Consider the following 13,850-nt stretch of genomic DNA (forward strand, 5'->3'; position numbering starts at 1 on the left):
TATATCATCCAAGGACATTCTACCTTGCATGTATCCTTCACTATTTCCTTCCACTTGTTCCTTGGCATATACTTGTAGCCTCCCTTCCGCAACTCACGAAAATCAAAATCCTCCCGAATAGCTTTCCCTAGTCTGCCTAGCCGAGAAGACAGCCCCGAGACCGCCGCCCTTTGGAGTCTCGCGGGAGAGATTGACAGTTATGATCGTAGTCGACTTGGTATCCCAGGATAGTTTTGCTTAGGTCGCGAACCTTTCAGCCGGTGACGACGAATTCTGACCGCTCCTTTTCTTATGAATAAGTATCGATACAAGTCATCTCGAACTATTGCCTTCCAGGATTCGAGATCAACTGCGCGTTTTCTGATTTCGGCCAGATCCATCTTTCCCTGAACGTAGTAGGCTCCGACGAATTCTTAGATACAGTGTTCACTGAAAGGTTTTGGATCTCTCGAAATATTATTGTGGGTGGACGAACCGTTACTAGATTATTTCTCCAATGGCTTGCATTCAAGTAACTTGTCAAATGCTTTTTCAGACTGGACTCTCTTGTAGCTATCCTAGGTGCGCGAGAATCATTTCTCGCTGTCAATTCTACGTTTGTTGATGGATTCCATCACTGTTTTGGAAGGGCGACGGCTTTCCATCCATAATCTACTACCCATATTCCTTTGAAAACGATATTTAATCCTGATTCCTACTGAAAATACCTGCGTTCATTTCATTCTTGAAAGCATACTGACGCCTCCCAACCAACCTCCAGCGTGTTCCATCTGATTTTGTCCTTGAAGTTTTCATTTTATTCTCCACTGATGAATGCGAACATCCTCGATAGCAATAAAGAGCCTTGCCATTTGTATGTAGCACCTGGAGAACAATCTCCACCACGTCTCTGATTCCATTGTTTACAGTAAACTTCCGGGGCAACTTCGTGGTCGACTTTTCCAATTCGTGTTCATTGCCGATCTCCGCTGTGCATACGAATAGAATCAATACGAGAAGCAAGGGTCTATACGTTATCATTCTAATATCCGGTGCTGTTTAGCCCATATTGGCGTGTCTTGGATGTATACATTCGAATACTGTGTCAGAATTGAGAGGTTGTACTCAAACCAAGTAAGTAGCAAAAATGTGTCACGTCTGGGGTAAACGCGCGATGTAAGCTAACTAAGAAAGATACTAGCTTATATACTGCCAAACCCCTGCGGAAATGAATGAACACGTAAGTAAATCCATTCGAGAACCCAACGGTGACTGACTGTTAATGCTATGGGAAGATCGAAACCTACCAAGCGCGACGCCATGAGCCATCTAAAAAAGTATCGAGATTTTAGCGATATTATTCATTTTGTTTCAAGACAGACGCAAGATGAAATTTCGGTACTCATTCGAAATATCAAAACAAATAGGCTACTAAAACGCTTAAATGATAATTTGAAATTTTCGGCTAAAGCTTCCACCAGATAAATGTCAGCGTCACTACGTCTAGATAGAGGTACATGTGCAGAGCAACTGGGTCGTGGAGCTGTCAGTGCTCGTGCTGTTCCCTCCGTCAAAGCCGGTATCAGTGCCGTTCATCCCAGAGGAAGACGAAACTCCGTTAACACCAATAGCAGTGGCGTTGGGGTTTACGACGCCTCCAGCTTCAGTAAGGTAACCGCCAGGAGAAGACTCGTAGCTGGCTGTAAGGTCTACACCGACTGTGCCCCAACTGAGCGACGAGCATCAGTATGAGGGAAAGGGAAGAAGACGATACACACGCACAAAAGGAGACCGTCCGAGAGGCCATCACCGAGATAGACGTACTCCAAGGTCGGGTCGACACCGGTTCCACTGTCAGGCTCGACACCCGCAGTGAACACGCGATCATCTTCGTTTTCCGTGATGGCAATGGTGTTGGTAACATAAGGAGAGGTCGCCTCGACGGCGGTGATGAGGTCTTGGTCGAAGAACACTTGGCCTGTGGGTGGTATCAGCGACTGAACTAAAGATGACGCGGCCTCATAAGGCTTACCGATGTATTGTTGGCCGTCGGAAGAGAATGTGCCGTTATCGAAGATCGTTCCATTTTCATGGACGATCATATGAAAATGAGTCGCACGGTTAGAGTAGTGCCCTTAAACAGCCGTCAGTCCGTGAAAAAATGTAGTATATAGAAAATAGAGGTACCAGGGAAGATGGTTTCGAACTGAGCATATCCCTCATCATTTATCGGCTGGATGGCACGCAAGAATGTCGTGTTCTAACACCGTCCGGTAGACGTGGATGGGATTTCGCTCATTGACGATGATGCAGACCCGAATATCGCTTCATCTATATTCAAGCTCTCGAGACGACATCCCGACCGACGGAGGAAAAGGATGACGCGTTCTGCAACGGACAATGATTTTAATAATAGAATCCCAGATAGGGTCAAATGTTCGAGCAGTAGCGCGGTTACGTGGCTGAGGATATCTAAATGATTTACAAAGAGGTGGACAGAGCTAACCACCGGCACACATCAATCGAGAGCGGAACTGTGTCAGAGGTATGACAGATTTCGAGCAGGTAGCTGGGAAAGGAACTGTATATCTTCCGGACCAGTGACCAGTGATACGCCCAGAATAATGAGTTGTCCCAGGCGGTAACCTGCTTGCCATAGCTGCGGTGCATTCAAGCGCCCGCCTGAACGATAATCAGAGTCGTAGTCATCGAAGACATACAAAAACCACATTCGTTCTAGCTGGGCAATTTCGGGTTTTTGATCAAGGTATGGTCAGAGTCGATAGTAATAGCCGTGACCCGCGTAAAATTTGCGAGACGAAGCTGTCGGAGCTATAAATGTCGGTAAATATTTTGTAGCTGTGGCTCGAGAGGAATGAGATTGACAACTCCACAGCTATGGTGGGTGAAGCACGACGTGGAGTTGAGAGTCGAAGTAATAACTTTGAATGACGGTCGAGAGATGCACGTGAACAGGACGACTTCTTATTCTCGTGAACGTAAAGTATTGTTCATCAACATCTACAAGTCTGTTTTCACTTTTTGGAATAAGTTTCAGGTATAGAGAGGCTTGATACTTCTGGCATGACATGCCTGGGCGTGATCTACGGTCTCATGCAGGATCATACGGATGAACGACGATAAACACTCTTTTATTAGCCTAAAAGCCAAAGTGCCACGACACCGCTATCTGCTTCCTAAACTGTTCGGGATTCTGCAACGACGTTTCAGGGAATGTCCGATAGACCTTATTCCGTTTGACACAGAGATACAGGATCTCTATGAAACGTTCTTCAGAGGTCTACGGGAACTTCTTCAGGCCCCCAAGAACGAGATCCTAAATCCTAATGGCAACGGCGACTTGTTCAGAAGTCTGTGGTATACCATAACGGAATGGAGCACGCAGCTTGCGGTCGTTCTAGCACGATGCGACTCTGAGTGTCTCGACGAGTCCGCCATTTGGGTCGTCTTGGAGGAGCTCATCTATTGTCTCCTCCGCGCCGACGAAAAGTATTCTCGTGAAATAACATGTGGGCCATACATCCTCCATCACCCCGCTTCTGTACATCAAAGCGATCCAAAATTACCGCCCGCTACTTCACCTCGAATTTCTCCCTTGAAAAGCCCCTCCTGCGCTTTTTTCAAAGTGTCGCGAATACACCGCATCGACAGGATATGCGCCATTCCCCGGCCACAGCTCATAGTCTCATGATGTCATGTTTCCGGCACATCATCACACGCGTCCAGGATCCTACCATCTCTTTTGATGCGCGCCTCCGTGTTCACACCTTTGTCTGCATTGTTTCCTTGTCATCAGACAGATATAACCGGATATTTCTTGCCAATAGAGCGCTCTACTGGCTGTCCCTTAGCATTACGCGTTTTCCTTCCCTTCCTAACTGCCAGCCCAACCAGATACGGGCCGATGCTCGCACCGGCCATGACTTCCTCGCCGAACGCTTAGGCCAATCTGGACCTGAGTATATGGCTGAGGCACTCGATGCGGACATTCTAAGTACATTTGCTTCGCTCGTCCGATGCGCTCATGCACATCATAAACTGGCTTCACATGGGGCTTGTCTTTCGGTGCGTGGAGCGTAGAGTTCGCAGAGCCCTGGATAAGATCGAGCGGGATAAAGCCGACTCTGTTTTGAGATCGGGAAAGACTAGAGAAGCGTGGATGGCTATGAAAGCGACCGCAAAGCACATGCATGCACATCTTTTAAGAATTACTATCACACTCAGGCCTTGGATAACGACCAGGAATTGGAGTGTAATAACGGCCCAGGTTCGTTTTCGATACTTTGCTGTTCTCGCATGACTCACAGTAACCTGGTTGACATAACAGTGGACCAGTCCCAATGTAGGACGATGCCCCAAACGGTGCACCGGTTACTGGATTAGACTGTTCTGCTCTCGCGTGTGCCAAACGGCTGGTTGGAGAGCACATCGTCAACAAGGCCATGATTTTGGCACAGCGACGGAAAGGCGCTAACACCATGCTGTACTTACTTCCATTCTCGACTGATCATATTTTCCCCGAATCAGACGGCGTGTCCGGACCGATGGGCGAACACGATTCCGACAATGTGCTCTCGAGGATCTTATGTTGGATTAGCAAGCAGGAACTCCGTCGTATCCTGCCGGCGGAGCTCGATACCCCTTTATGTCGGGATGGACTATATATATTGAATACGGTCCGTCGAGCACCCTCACCGCGTTTCTGCTTATCGCTACGCTGTGTGAGGTCTACATTATAGCTAACAGTGTACTCTATTAGGTGCTACGAACGCGCGTCACTTTCTTAGATCTTAAAGCCAATGCACGCCATGTGCGCGATCTCAAGCGGGAATACTTGCGAGAGGATGCATCCGAACCACCCCCTTGAGGCGTCTGGTGGTCGTTTGCGACTCTGCGCGATTGCCAATGACTATTACTATAGTATCACACGAAGACATAGAGGAAGTAGCGGCCAGTCCTGAGCCTCTAGCGGATGCGGATGAAGGGAAAAGCACAGATATTACGCATCATTACCCCCTTAGAAAGGCGGGCCTGCCTGCGGGCATGATGCTCAATGTTAATTATACTGACGAGTACCGCGCTTGGATGACCATCTTGTCATGCGTGGTCTATGAAACCGATTCGGTTCGGAATAGCTTTGGAAAAGTGGCTGCAGACATCTCTTTTCGCAATCCTCTCTTGGCTCATGGGAGGTGGAGAAGTTTTTGGCCAAATGGTTCAGAACTTGGTTCAGGCTCATGTAAATTAAAATACATATGCAGGATGAGTAGGATGGAACGTGTGGAACAGATTACGACTCGTGATAGACATCGATAGCAGCACTGGGAATAAGTTTTTGAGCCTTTTGTTTTGTTTTTGTTTTTTTTCAAAGAAAACATTGTCATGGATATATGATCACGGCATTGTTTGTATTCGCGTCCTTCAGATAGACAGACCTCTTGAATGATACGGTAGGGTCAACGATCCTTCGCAATAACCAAAGACACTTCTTCTGCTGATTATCCATTTCAACACTCGACGGTCGCAATGGTCCCCTGTGAAGGACCCAGAGGAGTATACCATATACCTGTCGGCACGAACATTATGATGATGTGAAGATCGAAGCAGTGACAAGTGTCATCTTGTTCGGGAAGAGAATTCATAACGAAAACAAAAACAGTCGGTCATGCGGGAAGATCTAGCAATCTTTGAGGACGATCGCCCCCACCGATTGGCGTCCTACCAACTGAGCCCGTCATTTGACTGCTTTCAAATCCGCATCACTCGAAATAGTAAACATGGAAAGAAAACTCCGGGCGCTGGATCCAGGTTGTGCTTCCTCCCCAAACGTCCGGAGAGTGGGATTGCGAAGCCTCTACACAAGAACCCCACTACGAAATTTAGATTCGGTCGGTTCCTGTATTAAATTTGATTCGCATTATTGTCCTCTGCGATAGTAATGAATTGGAACAAATCAGGTCAGATTATGCCTTACATCATATGAATACTCGCCTTACATCAAACGCTCTGCATCTTGATCGTTCATAACCCATGCTTTACTTAGCTGATCCATCCAGAAAAAACGGAAAACATATCTAGGGTAAAAAAAACAAAATCGAAAGCATGTCGGGATTGAAGCTAAGGGACGAGAAAAGAAGGACCATCCCGAAGGTTTGGAATCGTGCAAGCAGGCAGGAATGCTTTTTGGTCAGGAGCCCAGCCTAGCAACAACAAACTCCGCTGTAGACAAAACTGATCATCTAGGTTCAACGAAAACACCGAGCAGATGGGGAGAAATGATCTACGGTAGAGGGGGACTAATGCCTCGCCATCGCCCGCGCCGCGACATTATCAGCTGTCGGCAGCATCCCATGCCCGTGCCCATGTGAATCACGCCTCCCAGTCAACACATGCCCATGATTCTTCGCACAGATCATATCAAGTTCCTCCAATAATGTTTGATGTCGATAAGACAGCCGGATATTGGGCACATTCGTCTACGCGTATGTATGTTACTAAACATGAGGAAATACCAGGCCACGGACGACGAACCTTATTGATATCATTCCCAGACGCGCCAGGAAGGTACCACTCGGTTCCTATCCAGTGCCGTTTGAGCTCCATTTCGAACCCGCTTTGGATGACCGAGTTGCGCGCGAGCTCGGCCAGCGAGCTTTGGGGGAGCTTGTAGATCTGACGCGAGATGAGATGAGATGAGATGAGAAGGCAGCATAAAAGAGAGAAGAGCAAACGCACATGAGCAGCAACACTATACTCCTCCAGCAGAGGTTCCTATACCAAAATTCAATCAACGCCGCCAAAAAATCCTGATACGCTCACTAACTTTGGTAAAATGAAACTGCAGCGGATCATCCGTGCTCAAGCTGACATTCAGCCCAGTCTTGAAGAAATCTGGAAGGGGATTCCTCTCGTATGTCAAAAACAATGCGTTATTACTCAGCGGGCTCATCGCTATCCCGATCTGCTTGAGGTAGAACAGGTACTGCAATGCTGGGACTTTACGGAGCAAGATACCATGTGAGATCGAGTGTGAGGTAAGGAAGGCGGAGGTCAGGTGGTCCGTATCGCCTGCCTCGCCACAATGAGGTCGGAACACGAAGGTATCTACGTGGGATAAGGGGGAGAGGAAGAAGGAAGGGAAAGGAAAACCTACTGAATCCGCGTAGCCTCCGCCAGTTATTTAGACTTGCCATATTCGCGAACATGTAATATACCCTGGCAGGAAAAGATATAAGGCTAACTAATCCAGAGATGAATTCTCTTACCAGTATGAATAAGGCGGCGATTGATTGGTATCCCAGACCCGCGGGTAGGGGAATTTTTTGTATATCCTTCTCTCAGCCTTGGATTCATCATCGACGGTATCGAAGCCGACTACGCGTTGCAAGAAAACGTGCAGCTCTGGGTGAGTCGTCGGGTCTTTGGTCACCTCAAACAATGGCCTGAACACATCTGGCGAATTGTGAGTATGCAGAAGGCAAGGAGAAGAATCCAGCAAAGACGTACTGATAACGATATCCTCAAACGTCTTGATAGATCCATTCGCTTTGTACACGTCATACAGCCGCGGAACCTGGATGAGCCATCGGACGTTGTGCGAGTAGAGCTTATTGTTGACGATCCACTTGGCAATCTTGTCCCATTCGTTCGCGGATCGTCCGTAGATGCTGAGTCGCCATTCACAGTTCTAATTTCCCCATCTTTCAGCAAGGTACGTCGACGAATGGAGAGGTACCCATACCTGGTACTTGCTCTGCTCCAAATCGTTCATGACCTCTAAAGCAGCATGAGCATTTTCAAACGTAAAAGACACCTAAGCGAACCTTTGGTGATCTCCGCCAAATACCTCCCTTCGATGAAGTTATCTGTCTTCAAAAAGATCTCCCTCAGCCTTGACTCTCCGATCGGGTTATATTTTAGATTGAATTTGTCAAATCTATGGAAGGTATCCTGGTGCGCATGCATATCCAACGTGTCGATGGATAGATCATAAGCCGTCAATTTGAGCGACTGGAACACCTGCTCGAGCGTCAATTCAGCGCCATCGCGGAATATTACAACATCCTATAAACGATGAGCTAAAGAGAAAAACAGAAAGAATCTCTTGTCAAACCTGGGGGCTGCGCTTCATCTTTGCTTTAATAAACCGCAGTAGGTGCTTCTGGTTCATGCTGCTTGAATGATGCACGTGGGTGTCGACTTTACGAAGGTTGTAGAAATCTCTTGTAAAGATAATAATATGAGTTCGTACAAACACAAGTTGAACGTTCGAATACCTGTGAGGAACGCGCTGAATGAATAAACGAAGCACTTAATCCCTACCAAAAAGAAGAATGAGGCATAGATACCTTCATATCAGCCAACTCCTGGAACTCATTCAAGAGACTATACATCGTAAATTTGCTCGTCAAATACTTAAGCCTCCGAAACGCAAAACTCTTTGTTGGGCCATCCGAAATGACGCCCAGGATATAGTCCAGATCCACGAAATACTCGCGAATACTGGGTATGTCGAACGCGGGCGTCGCTAAGAGCTTGTCAGCACGATGATACATGCGAATAGTGTACGAACACACTTTGACCAGGCTCGTACACCTGGAACACGCCCTTGTCATCGATCTTAAAGTCCCAGTTGTGATCCCCGGGAATTTCGCACTCCTCGAACCTAAACTCCTTCCCACTTCCACCGTACTTCCCGTCGATACTCACCGCCTCCTTGTCGTCCGTCCAGTGCCAATGAGGTGGCGGCGGACTTGGGTACACTCTCCACGGCTTCGTCTGCTTAGCGCCGCTTGGACTTGGACCAGAAGGTAGCCCCGCATCCGGCTTCGCCCCATTCACATCTGCAAACTCGTCATCCAGCCCTTGAAAATGCCCGTCATAGTCTTTGGGATTGTCCCCCAGCCTCTGGCAGGACTTGCGGGTGTATTTATCGCGGAGATCGAGGCAACGTTGGAATGACTGGAACAGGTGAGCCAGCTCGGAAGAAAGGACCGTCTCTGAGGGAAAGGTTGTCAGCGTCCGTTGGCCGATGTCCAGCGCATTCACCCACGATGTCCTTCCATCGTGGACTTGGCCGCTTCCTCCACTTGCTCCTCGATTTCCTCCACAAATGGGCTCGGGACACGTGCATCTACAGCTACGCCATGCCCCAACATGCTCCCTGCAAATGACGCTGCTCCATCCGAGCGCGCGTCCGAGCCACGTCGATGTGCCCACATTTTCTCCTCAATCTGTCATCATCTACTTCAATGCGCGACATGATAACAATGTATGCGACACCTTACATGCTGGAACGTTCGCTCCTCGGGATATCCATAGAAAGCATCTCGAGATTCAGGAATCTGGGGCGGCGGGGTCGTTGTGGGCTTGGCTGGCGGGGTGATGCCATCGATTTCAGGCACGGGTATCGCAGTCATTTTATTTTTGTTCTTTGGGATACTAGCACACGTAGAAACAGGCGGGTAAGCACTGAGGTGGAAACGAGACAGCAAGGACAAAACAAGACAAGAATAAAATTTGAATGCGCGTGTTATCGGTGTGCTGGTCAGGTGATGCAGATCCGCGGAAAGTGCCGCTGCTGTCCTTCCAATCAGGGTCAGCTTTCGTACAAAGTGTGCTCTATCAGTCTTCATGAGGACTGACTCCAGCAGTTTCTGATGGTTTGTGCTAATCCAAGTAACATCATCCTGCGACCTCCTAGTACAGCTCGAGTCTAGGTCTCTTACTTTACCACAGACATTCATGCGGGCACCGGTAATTATCATTCATCCCCGAAATCTTGACATAACCTACGGCTCTATATCTTTTCACCGGACCGATTTCCCCCTTTTGCCCGCCTAGATGAACGTGGCATTGAATCTACGGTAAATAAATCTGAACGTCGGCCGGTTAGTTACAGCGCGGCCCGGGATCCTGACTGAAAGTTCCACCTGAACTCCAACTGGTCTGCTTTCCTTCATGGATGTGCGACACTGTCACGAAGGCCCGTACAGACGGCCCGGGGTGTATCCAAGCTGTCTCTTGTTGCATCACCTCGAGGCCTGTCTACTCTAGCGACGAAGCTTCACAATAGACTGTTATGTTCTAATGACTTATCGACCAAGTACGTGTACATATCACTCTCTACGGAAGCTGATGATACACTGAGCCGATAGTCGAATAAGGGCGAGCCCCATGTATGGTCAAGGAGGGCCCGTAGACTGGAGCCTTTCAAGTACCGTGAGACGCACGCCCGCGTACCGGAGGTAGAAGACTGCTACGGTCAGTATCATTCATTCATTCATGACACCATATCGATATTGACGATCACATCAATACACGAAGAAAATCCTCGGGAAATACCGCAGTCGAACTGGAACAGGGCCCTGTGAAAGATAAGGAACCTGTGCACTAAAGGCCTCTAAGAATGACATCGACTGTTGCAGCTGGGGATCAAAGCGACACCGTACTTGTGAGTTGCAATGCATTAGGAGAACAGCACCGCCGTAGCATCTACCATCCTGGTCCTTGACAAAACACCTGAATCGAAGAGGTAAGGTTCAACGAGATAGGGTTTGGGATCACGTTGAGTCGAGTTTAAACTCTAACCTTGTAAGAGTACGTAGTGGATTGTGTTCTTACTACTGTGTGAGAAAGTGAAAAAAGCGCTGCGAATTATATTATAACGAGACAGGAAGTTTCAGGCAAGTCTCATTGCGACAAAATGATGACCAGATGCGCGATTATTCCATTGCAAGTCTCCGCCGTCGCGCATAAGAACCAGGATGGAGATGGCCACACCGTGAGCCATGGAAGAACTGATCGAATTATATCTCTCGTAATGATTACAGGAAGAATGAATGTCAACCAGAAGGCAGTCGGGTCACAGGGTTACTTGTCAGAGCAGTCTTTCTGGCTGATGAACTAGACTATTTACCAAAGACTGATATCCCGCTAGTCTGAGATGAGCAGCTACACAGTCTAGTCTCTGGCGAGGAGGATATATAATGTCACGGCAGTCCAAACCTATCGCCTGGAAATCGAGGAGGATTGAAGATGCATTCGAAGTGTGTATTGTACTGTACAGATGATTTACCGTTGCATAATGAGGGAGTTATTAACAATCTTCCCATCCGTTTATGATCTTCAATATCGGCTCTGCAACGAGACAAGGCTGCACACCATGTCATCTCACCGTTGTGTGCTAACCAAATCTTCCTCGACCTCGACCACATCTTCCTCAGCCTCCCCCTCATCTTTGACCTCCTCCTCTTCCTCCTGGACAGCCCGACTACGATGCTACACAAAAAATCAGCAACCCACCAACCGCAAAAACGAAACCAAACTGACATGATACACCGCCGTCCAGTACCCAGCCCAATACATCGCACTCATCGCCCTCTCAAGCGCCTCATCCTGGGACACAAACCCAGACAACGACGAGTCATGCGAAGGAACAAACGTATCAAAGTTGAGCGGTTTGGAGTCTTCGGGGGTGGGCTCTAGGTCATTCCCATCGTCAGGTGGAACATTACACCAACTTAATTGCCGAGTCGGTCAAAAAGGCGCGAAAGAAAAGGAGAGAAGGACGCACAGTGGCGACTCTGTGGGCTCGTCTTTCCAGCTCTTGTCATTTTCGCCGTGGTGAGCCTAGTTGGGATAGTAAGTAAATGAAAAAGAGTGACCACAAAACGACGGACAGCATACTCCTCGTTCGCAGCCGCCCAAGCCTCAATCAGCGCCGAGTCGTCCCAGATCTCATCGTGTGTGAGCTCCCTGCTCTCTTCTTCCCGGCGGCCGCGATTTCGGTTTCGTTGCTTTCTATTATGGTTCGTCTTGCGTTTCTTTGCGGGCGGGGGGGAGGTGGCTGGCTCAGGAGTTGACGCGATGTCGTCGTAGGACACTATGGGCCTCATGGGAGTCACGGTCACAGGAACATTCGGGCCGTCTATCCGAAATCAAAGCCATGTGTGTAAATCTCTGTGACTCCGGTAACCCAACGAGACGGCTCTTCCCTCGCGCTTCAGAAAAAAAAAAGATGGAAAAAAAAAAAACACAAAAGCCGCAAATGGCCCGCCCGCTCGGGAATCGGGGAATGAACTCGGAGTTGGGGACGTGGGTGGTAGAAAGGGCATACATGAAACATAAATATTTTTGACTAAGAAATGAATTGTCGACTATCGACGCGACGCTGGGTGCTAGCAACAACTTGCGAATGTTCGGACGCTGGCAGCATTTGTCTCCGACTGTGAATCACTACAAGAAGAGTGGTCTACCAAGTAGTTGATCGGCATACGGGTACAGATATTTTTAAGCACGAGGCGCAGATATCAGTGATATGTCAGGCAAAAGGCAGGCAAACGTCAGGTAAGACGTGTGGCCCCTCACCTCCGACATCACCTTCGACACGCTAAACCTGTTGTTCGTATTCGGTGCTGCGAGATCTTGGGCGATCTCGTCTACTTGTACGGAGATCTCTTCCGTGACCTTGTCGGTTTTGGCACGTTTTAGGTCGAGCTCATCAGGGTCCACGGAATCGCCATCCCGTTTCCGCTTTGTGCGCTGCCCCTGAGCAATCTGTTTGAGACGTTTTTCTTCGCGCCTGGCCTCTGCGCGCTTGAGTTTGTCGGCGGCATCGTCGATGGAGGGGAGGGGAGGGATCTGGGAGACGTCATGTGGGCGTAGGAGGGTTTCGTACATGGTTATATCTGGGTCGAGTTAATAAAGGAATGAATGGAGGAATGGAGATAGATGCTTACCGGTGAAGCCGGCGTCGTTGAGAGCGCTTACGGTGCGTAGGACCTGCTCCATGCACGGACTGAAGCAGCATATTCGGGTGATACAATCTTTCTGTGTGGGTGATAAGATGAGAGATCTAGGGTTTGAGTGAACGCACCCGAAGAGCCTTTTTGGCGTGCTCGATGGCGTCCCACGGCGCTGGGATATCAAGAAATACTAAATACATCAGGACCTGGGTAGATTAGAGCCAAAAGGGATCTCACAGCTATCAGCAGTATCGATTACTGTGAAGCCGTCCTTGCAGACGTTGCGATGGGTCAGGGTGACGATGTCAAGCATACCATGACGGGTGAACTCGTCCCTATTAGTCGAAGATAAGAGGGGAACAAAGGACAATGGGAAAGGGGGAGGCGCGGACCTGGCTTTGGCAGCCCTGGCCTCGTGGAACTCGTATGACCAGAGATGGCCGGCAGAACCAACGGAGCGTATAACGGAGTGGGAGAATGATGCTGAGCCAGTTCCTTACGGGGGATTCGATTAGCACACGTACCTGGAGAAGAGAGAAAAAGGCAAGATTGACCAGGTCACAAGACGGGGGCTTACCTGCCTCGATGACTCGACTGCCGCGTCGGATGTTGAGCTGGGAAGTGATGAAGGCAATGTCTGCAAGATAGAGAATCTGGGTACGGTGTGGGAGAGCCATTGTCCAGAGCTCAGGCGTGGGGCGCAGTAGGTGAATGAAGCCTTTGCCTGTGGGTGCGCCGACCTTTGAGCCATAGGGGACGCCGATAAAGTCATTGTGTCGATAGTTGCCGAATCTGCTGTTGAAATCTTTGCCGGGTGTTATCAGCAATGGCTGGAGGAGGTCGCGAGTCTGCAAGAGTATCAGTGAAACAAAAAAGAGTGGGTGGCGTGGAAAGGACGCACGAGCCAGACGATGACAAGGTCGCCCGCTGCGATTGTGGGAGCAGTAGACCACATCGTGGCACGAGATGTAACAGCGGATCTGACCAAGATTCATGCCGATCTCAAGATCGCCGAGTCCACCCGGTAGGGAGTGGCTGAGGATGGTAGTAAGTGTATACGCAGAGGACGTACAGAGCAAAGTAATACGTATTACACTTGATTAT

The 13,850-nt window shown here is 48.9% G+C and overlaps 6 protein-coding genes across 6 annotated transcripts; 2 read left to right on the forward strand and 4 right to left on the reverse strand.

Moving 5' to 3' along the window:
* Positions 1 to 1,379: 1,379 nt before the first annotated feature.
* Positions 1,380 to 2,399, reverse strand: BT62DRAFT_173312 (uncharacterized protein). The gene is made up of 4 exons (XM_043179923.1): positions 2,167 to 2,399; positions 2,012 to 2,113; positions 1,762 to 1,957; positions 1,380 to 1,708 (listed from the first exon to the last, which is right to left on the reverse strand). The coding sequence occupies exons 2-4, from the start codon at positions 2,079 to 2,081 to the stop codon at positions 1,483 to 1,485; spliced, it is 492 nt and encodes a 163-aa protein (XP_043039181.1). The 5' UTR covers positions 2,082 to 2,113; positions 2,167 to 2,399; the 3' UTR covers positions 1,380 to 1,482.
* Positions 2,400 to 2,966: 567 nt separating this feature from the next.
* On the forward strand, positions 2,967 to 3,858 carry BT62DRAFT_173321 (uncharacterized protein). The gene has a single exon (XM_043179924.1). It carries the CDS (start codon positions 3,110 to 3,112, stop codon positions 3,689 to 3,691), a length of 582 nt encoding a protein of 193 aa, XP_043039182.1. The 5' UTR covers positions 2,967 to 3,109; the 3' UTR covers positions 3,692 to 3,858.
* On the forward strand, positions 3,859 to 4,690 carry BT62DRAFT_173322 (uncharacterized protein). Its single transcript, XM_043179925.1, has 2 exons — positions 3,859 to 4,267; positions 4,328 to 4,690. The coding sequence occupies exons 1-2, from the start codon at positions 4,025 to 4,027 to the stop codon at positions 4,472 to 4,474; spliced, it is 390 nt and encodes a 129-aa protein (XP_043039183.1). The 5' UTR covers positions 3,859 to 4,024; the 3' UTR covers positions 4,475 to 4,690.
* A 1,277-nt stretch (positions 4,691 to 5,967) lies between these two features.
* On the reverse strand, positions 5,968 to 9,495 carry BT62DRAFT_932843 (AMP deaminase). The gene is made up of 15 exons (XM_043186428.1): positions 9,288 to 9,495; positions 9,053 to 9,233; positions 8,577 to 8,999; positions 8,349 to 8,527; positions 8,277 to 8,290; positions 8,114 to 8,222; positions 7,824 to 8,064; positions 7,742 to 7,776; positions 7,507 to 7,687; positions 7,266 to 7,452; positions 7,154 to 7,215; positions 6,824 to 7,104; positions 6,736 to 6,771; positions 6,532 to 6,672; positions 5,968 to 6,476 (listed from the first exon to the last, which is right to left on the reverse strand). The coding sequence occupies exons 1-15, from the start codon at positions 9,417 to 9,419 to the stop codon at positions 6,297 to 6,299; spliced, it is 2,382 nt and encodes a 793-aa protein (XP_043039184.1). The 5' UTR covers positions 9,420 to 9,495; the 3' UTR covers positions 5,968 to 6,296.
* A 1,516-nt stretch (positions 9,496 to 11,011) lies between these two features.
* Positions 11,012 to 11,966, reverse strand: BT62DRAFT_932846 (uncharacterized protein). Its single transcript, XM_043186429.1, has 4 exons — positions 11,682 to 11,966; positions 11,576 to 11,631; positions 11,332 to 11,521; positions 11,012 to 11,280 (listed from the first exon to the last, which is right to left on the reverse strand). The coding sequence occupies exons 1-4, from the start codon at positions 11,895 to 11,897 to the stop codon at positions 11,173 to 11,175; spliced, it is 570 nt and encodes a 189-aa protein (XP_043039185.1). The 5' UTR covers positions 11,898 to 11,966; the 3' UTR covers positions 11,012 to 11,172.
* Positions 11,967 to 12,070: 104 nt separating this feature from the next.
* On the reverse strand, positions 12,071 to 13,848 carry BT62DRAFT_932847 (tRNA methyltransferase complex GCD14 subunit). The gene is made up of 7 exons (XM_043186430.1): positions 13,648 to 13,848; positions 13,324 to 13,594; positions 13,139 to 13,241; positions 12,984 to 13,081; positions 12,878 to 12,936; positions 12,741 to 12,831; positions 12,071 to 12,689 (listed from the first exon to the last, which is right to left on the reverse strand). The coding sequence occupies exons 1-7, from the start codon at positions 13,699 to 13,701 to the stop codon at positions 12,292 to 12,294; spliced, it is 1,074 nt and encodes a 357-aa protein (XP_043039186.1). The 5' UTR covers positions 13,702 to 13,848; the 3' UTR covers positions 12,071 to 12,291.
* Between the last annotated feature and the right edge of the window lie 2 nt (positions 13,849 to 13,850).

This window comes from Guyanagaster necrorhizus, assembly GCF_019112545.1.
Source record: "Guyanagaster necrorhizus MCA 3950 unplaced genomic scaffold BT62scaffold_14, whole genome shotgun sequence".
NCBI classification, from domain to species: Eukaryota; Fungi; Basidiomycota; class Agaricomycetes; order Agaricales; family Physalacriaceae; genus Guyanagaster; species Guyanagaster necrorhizus.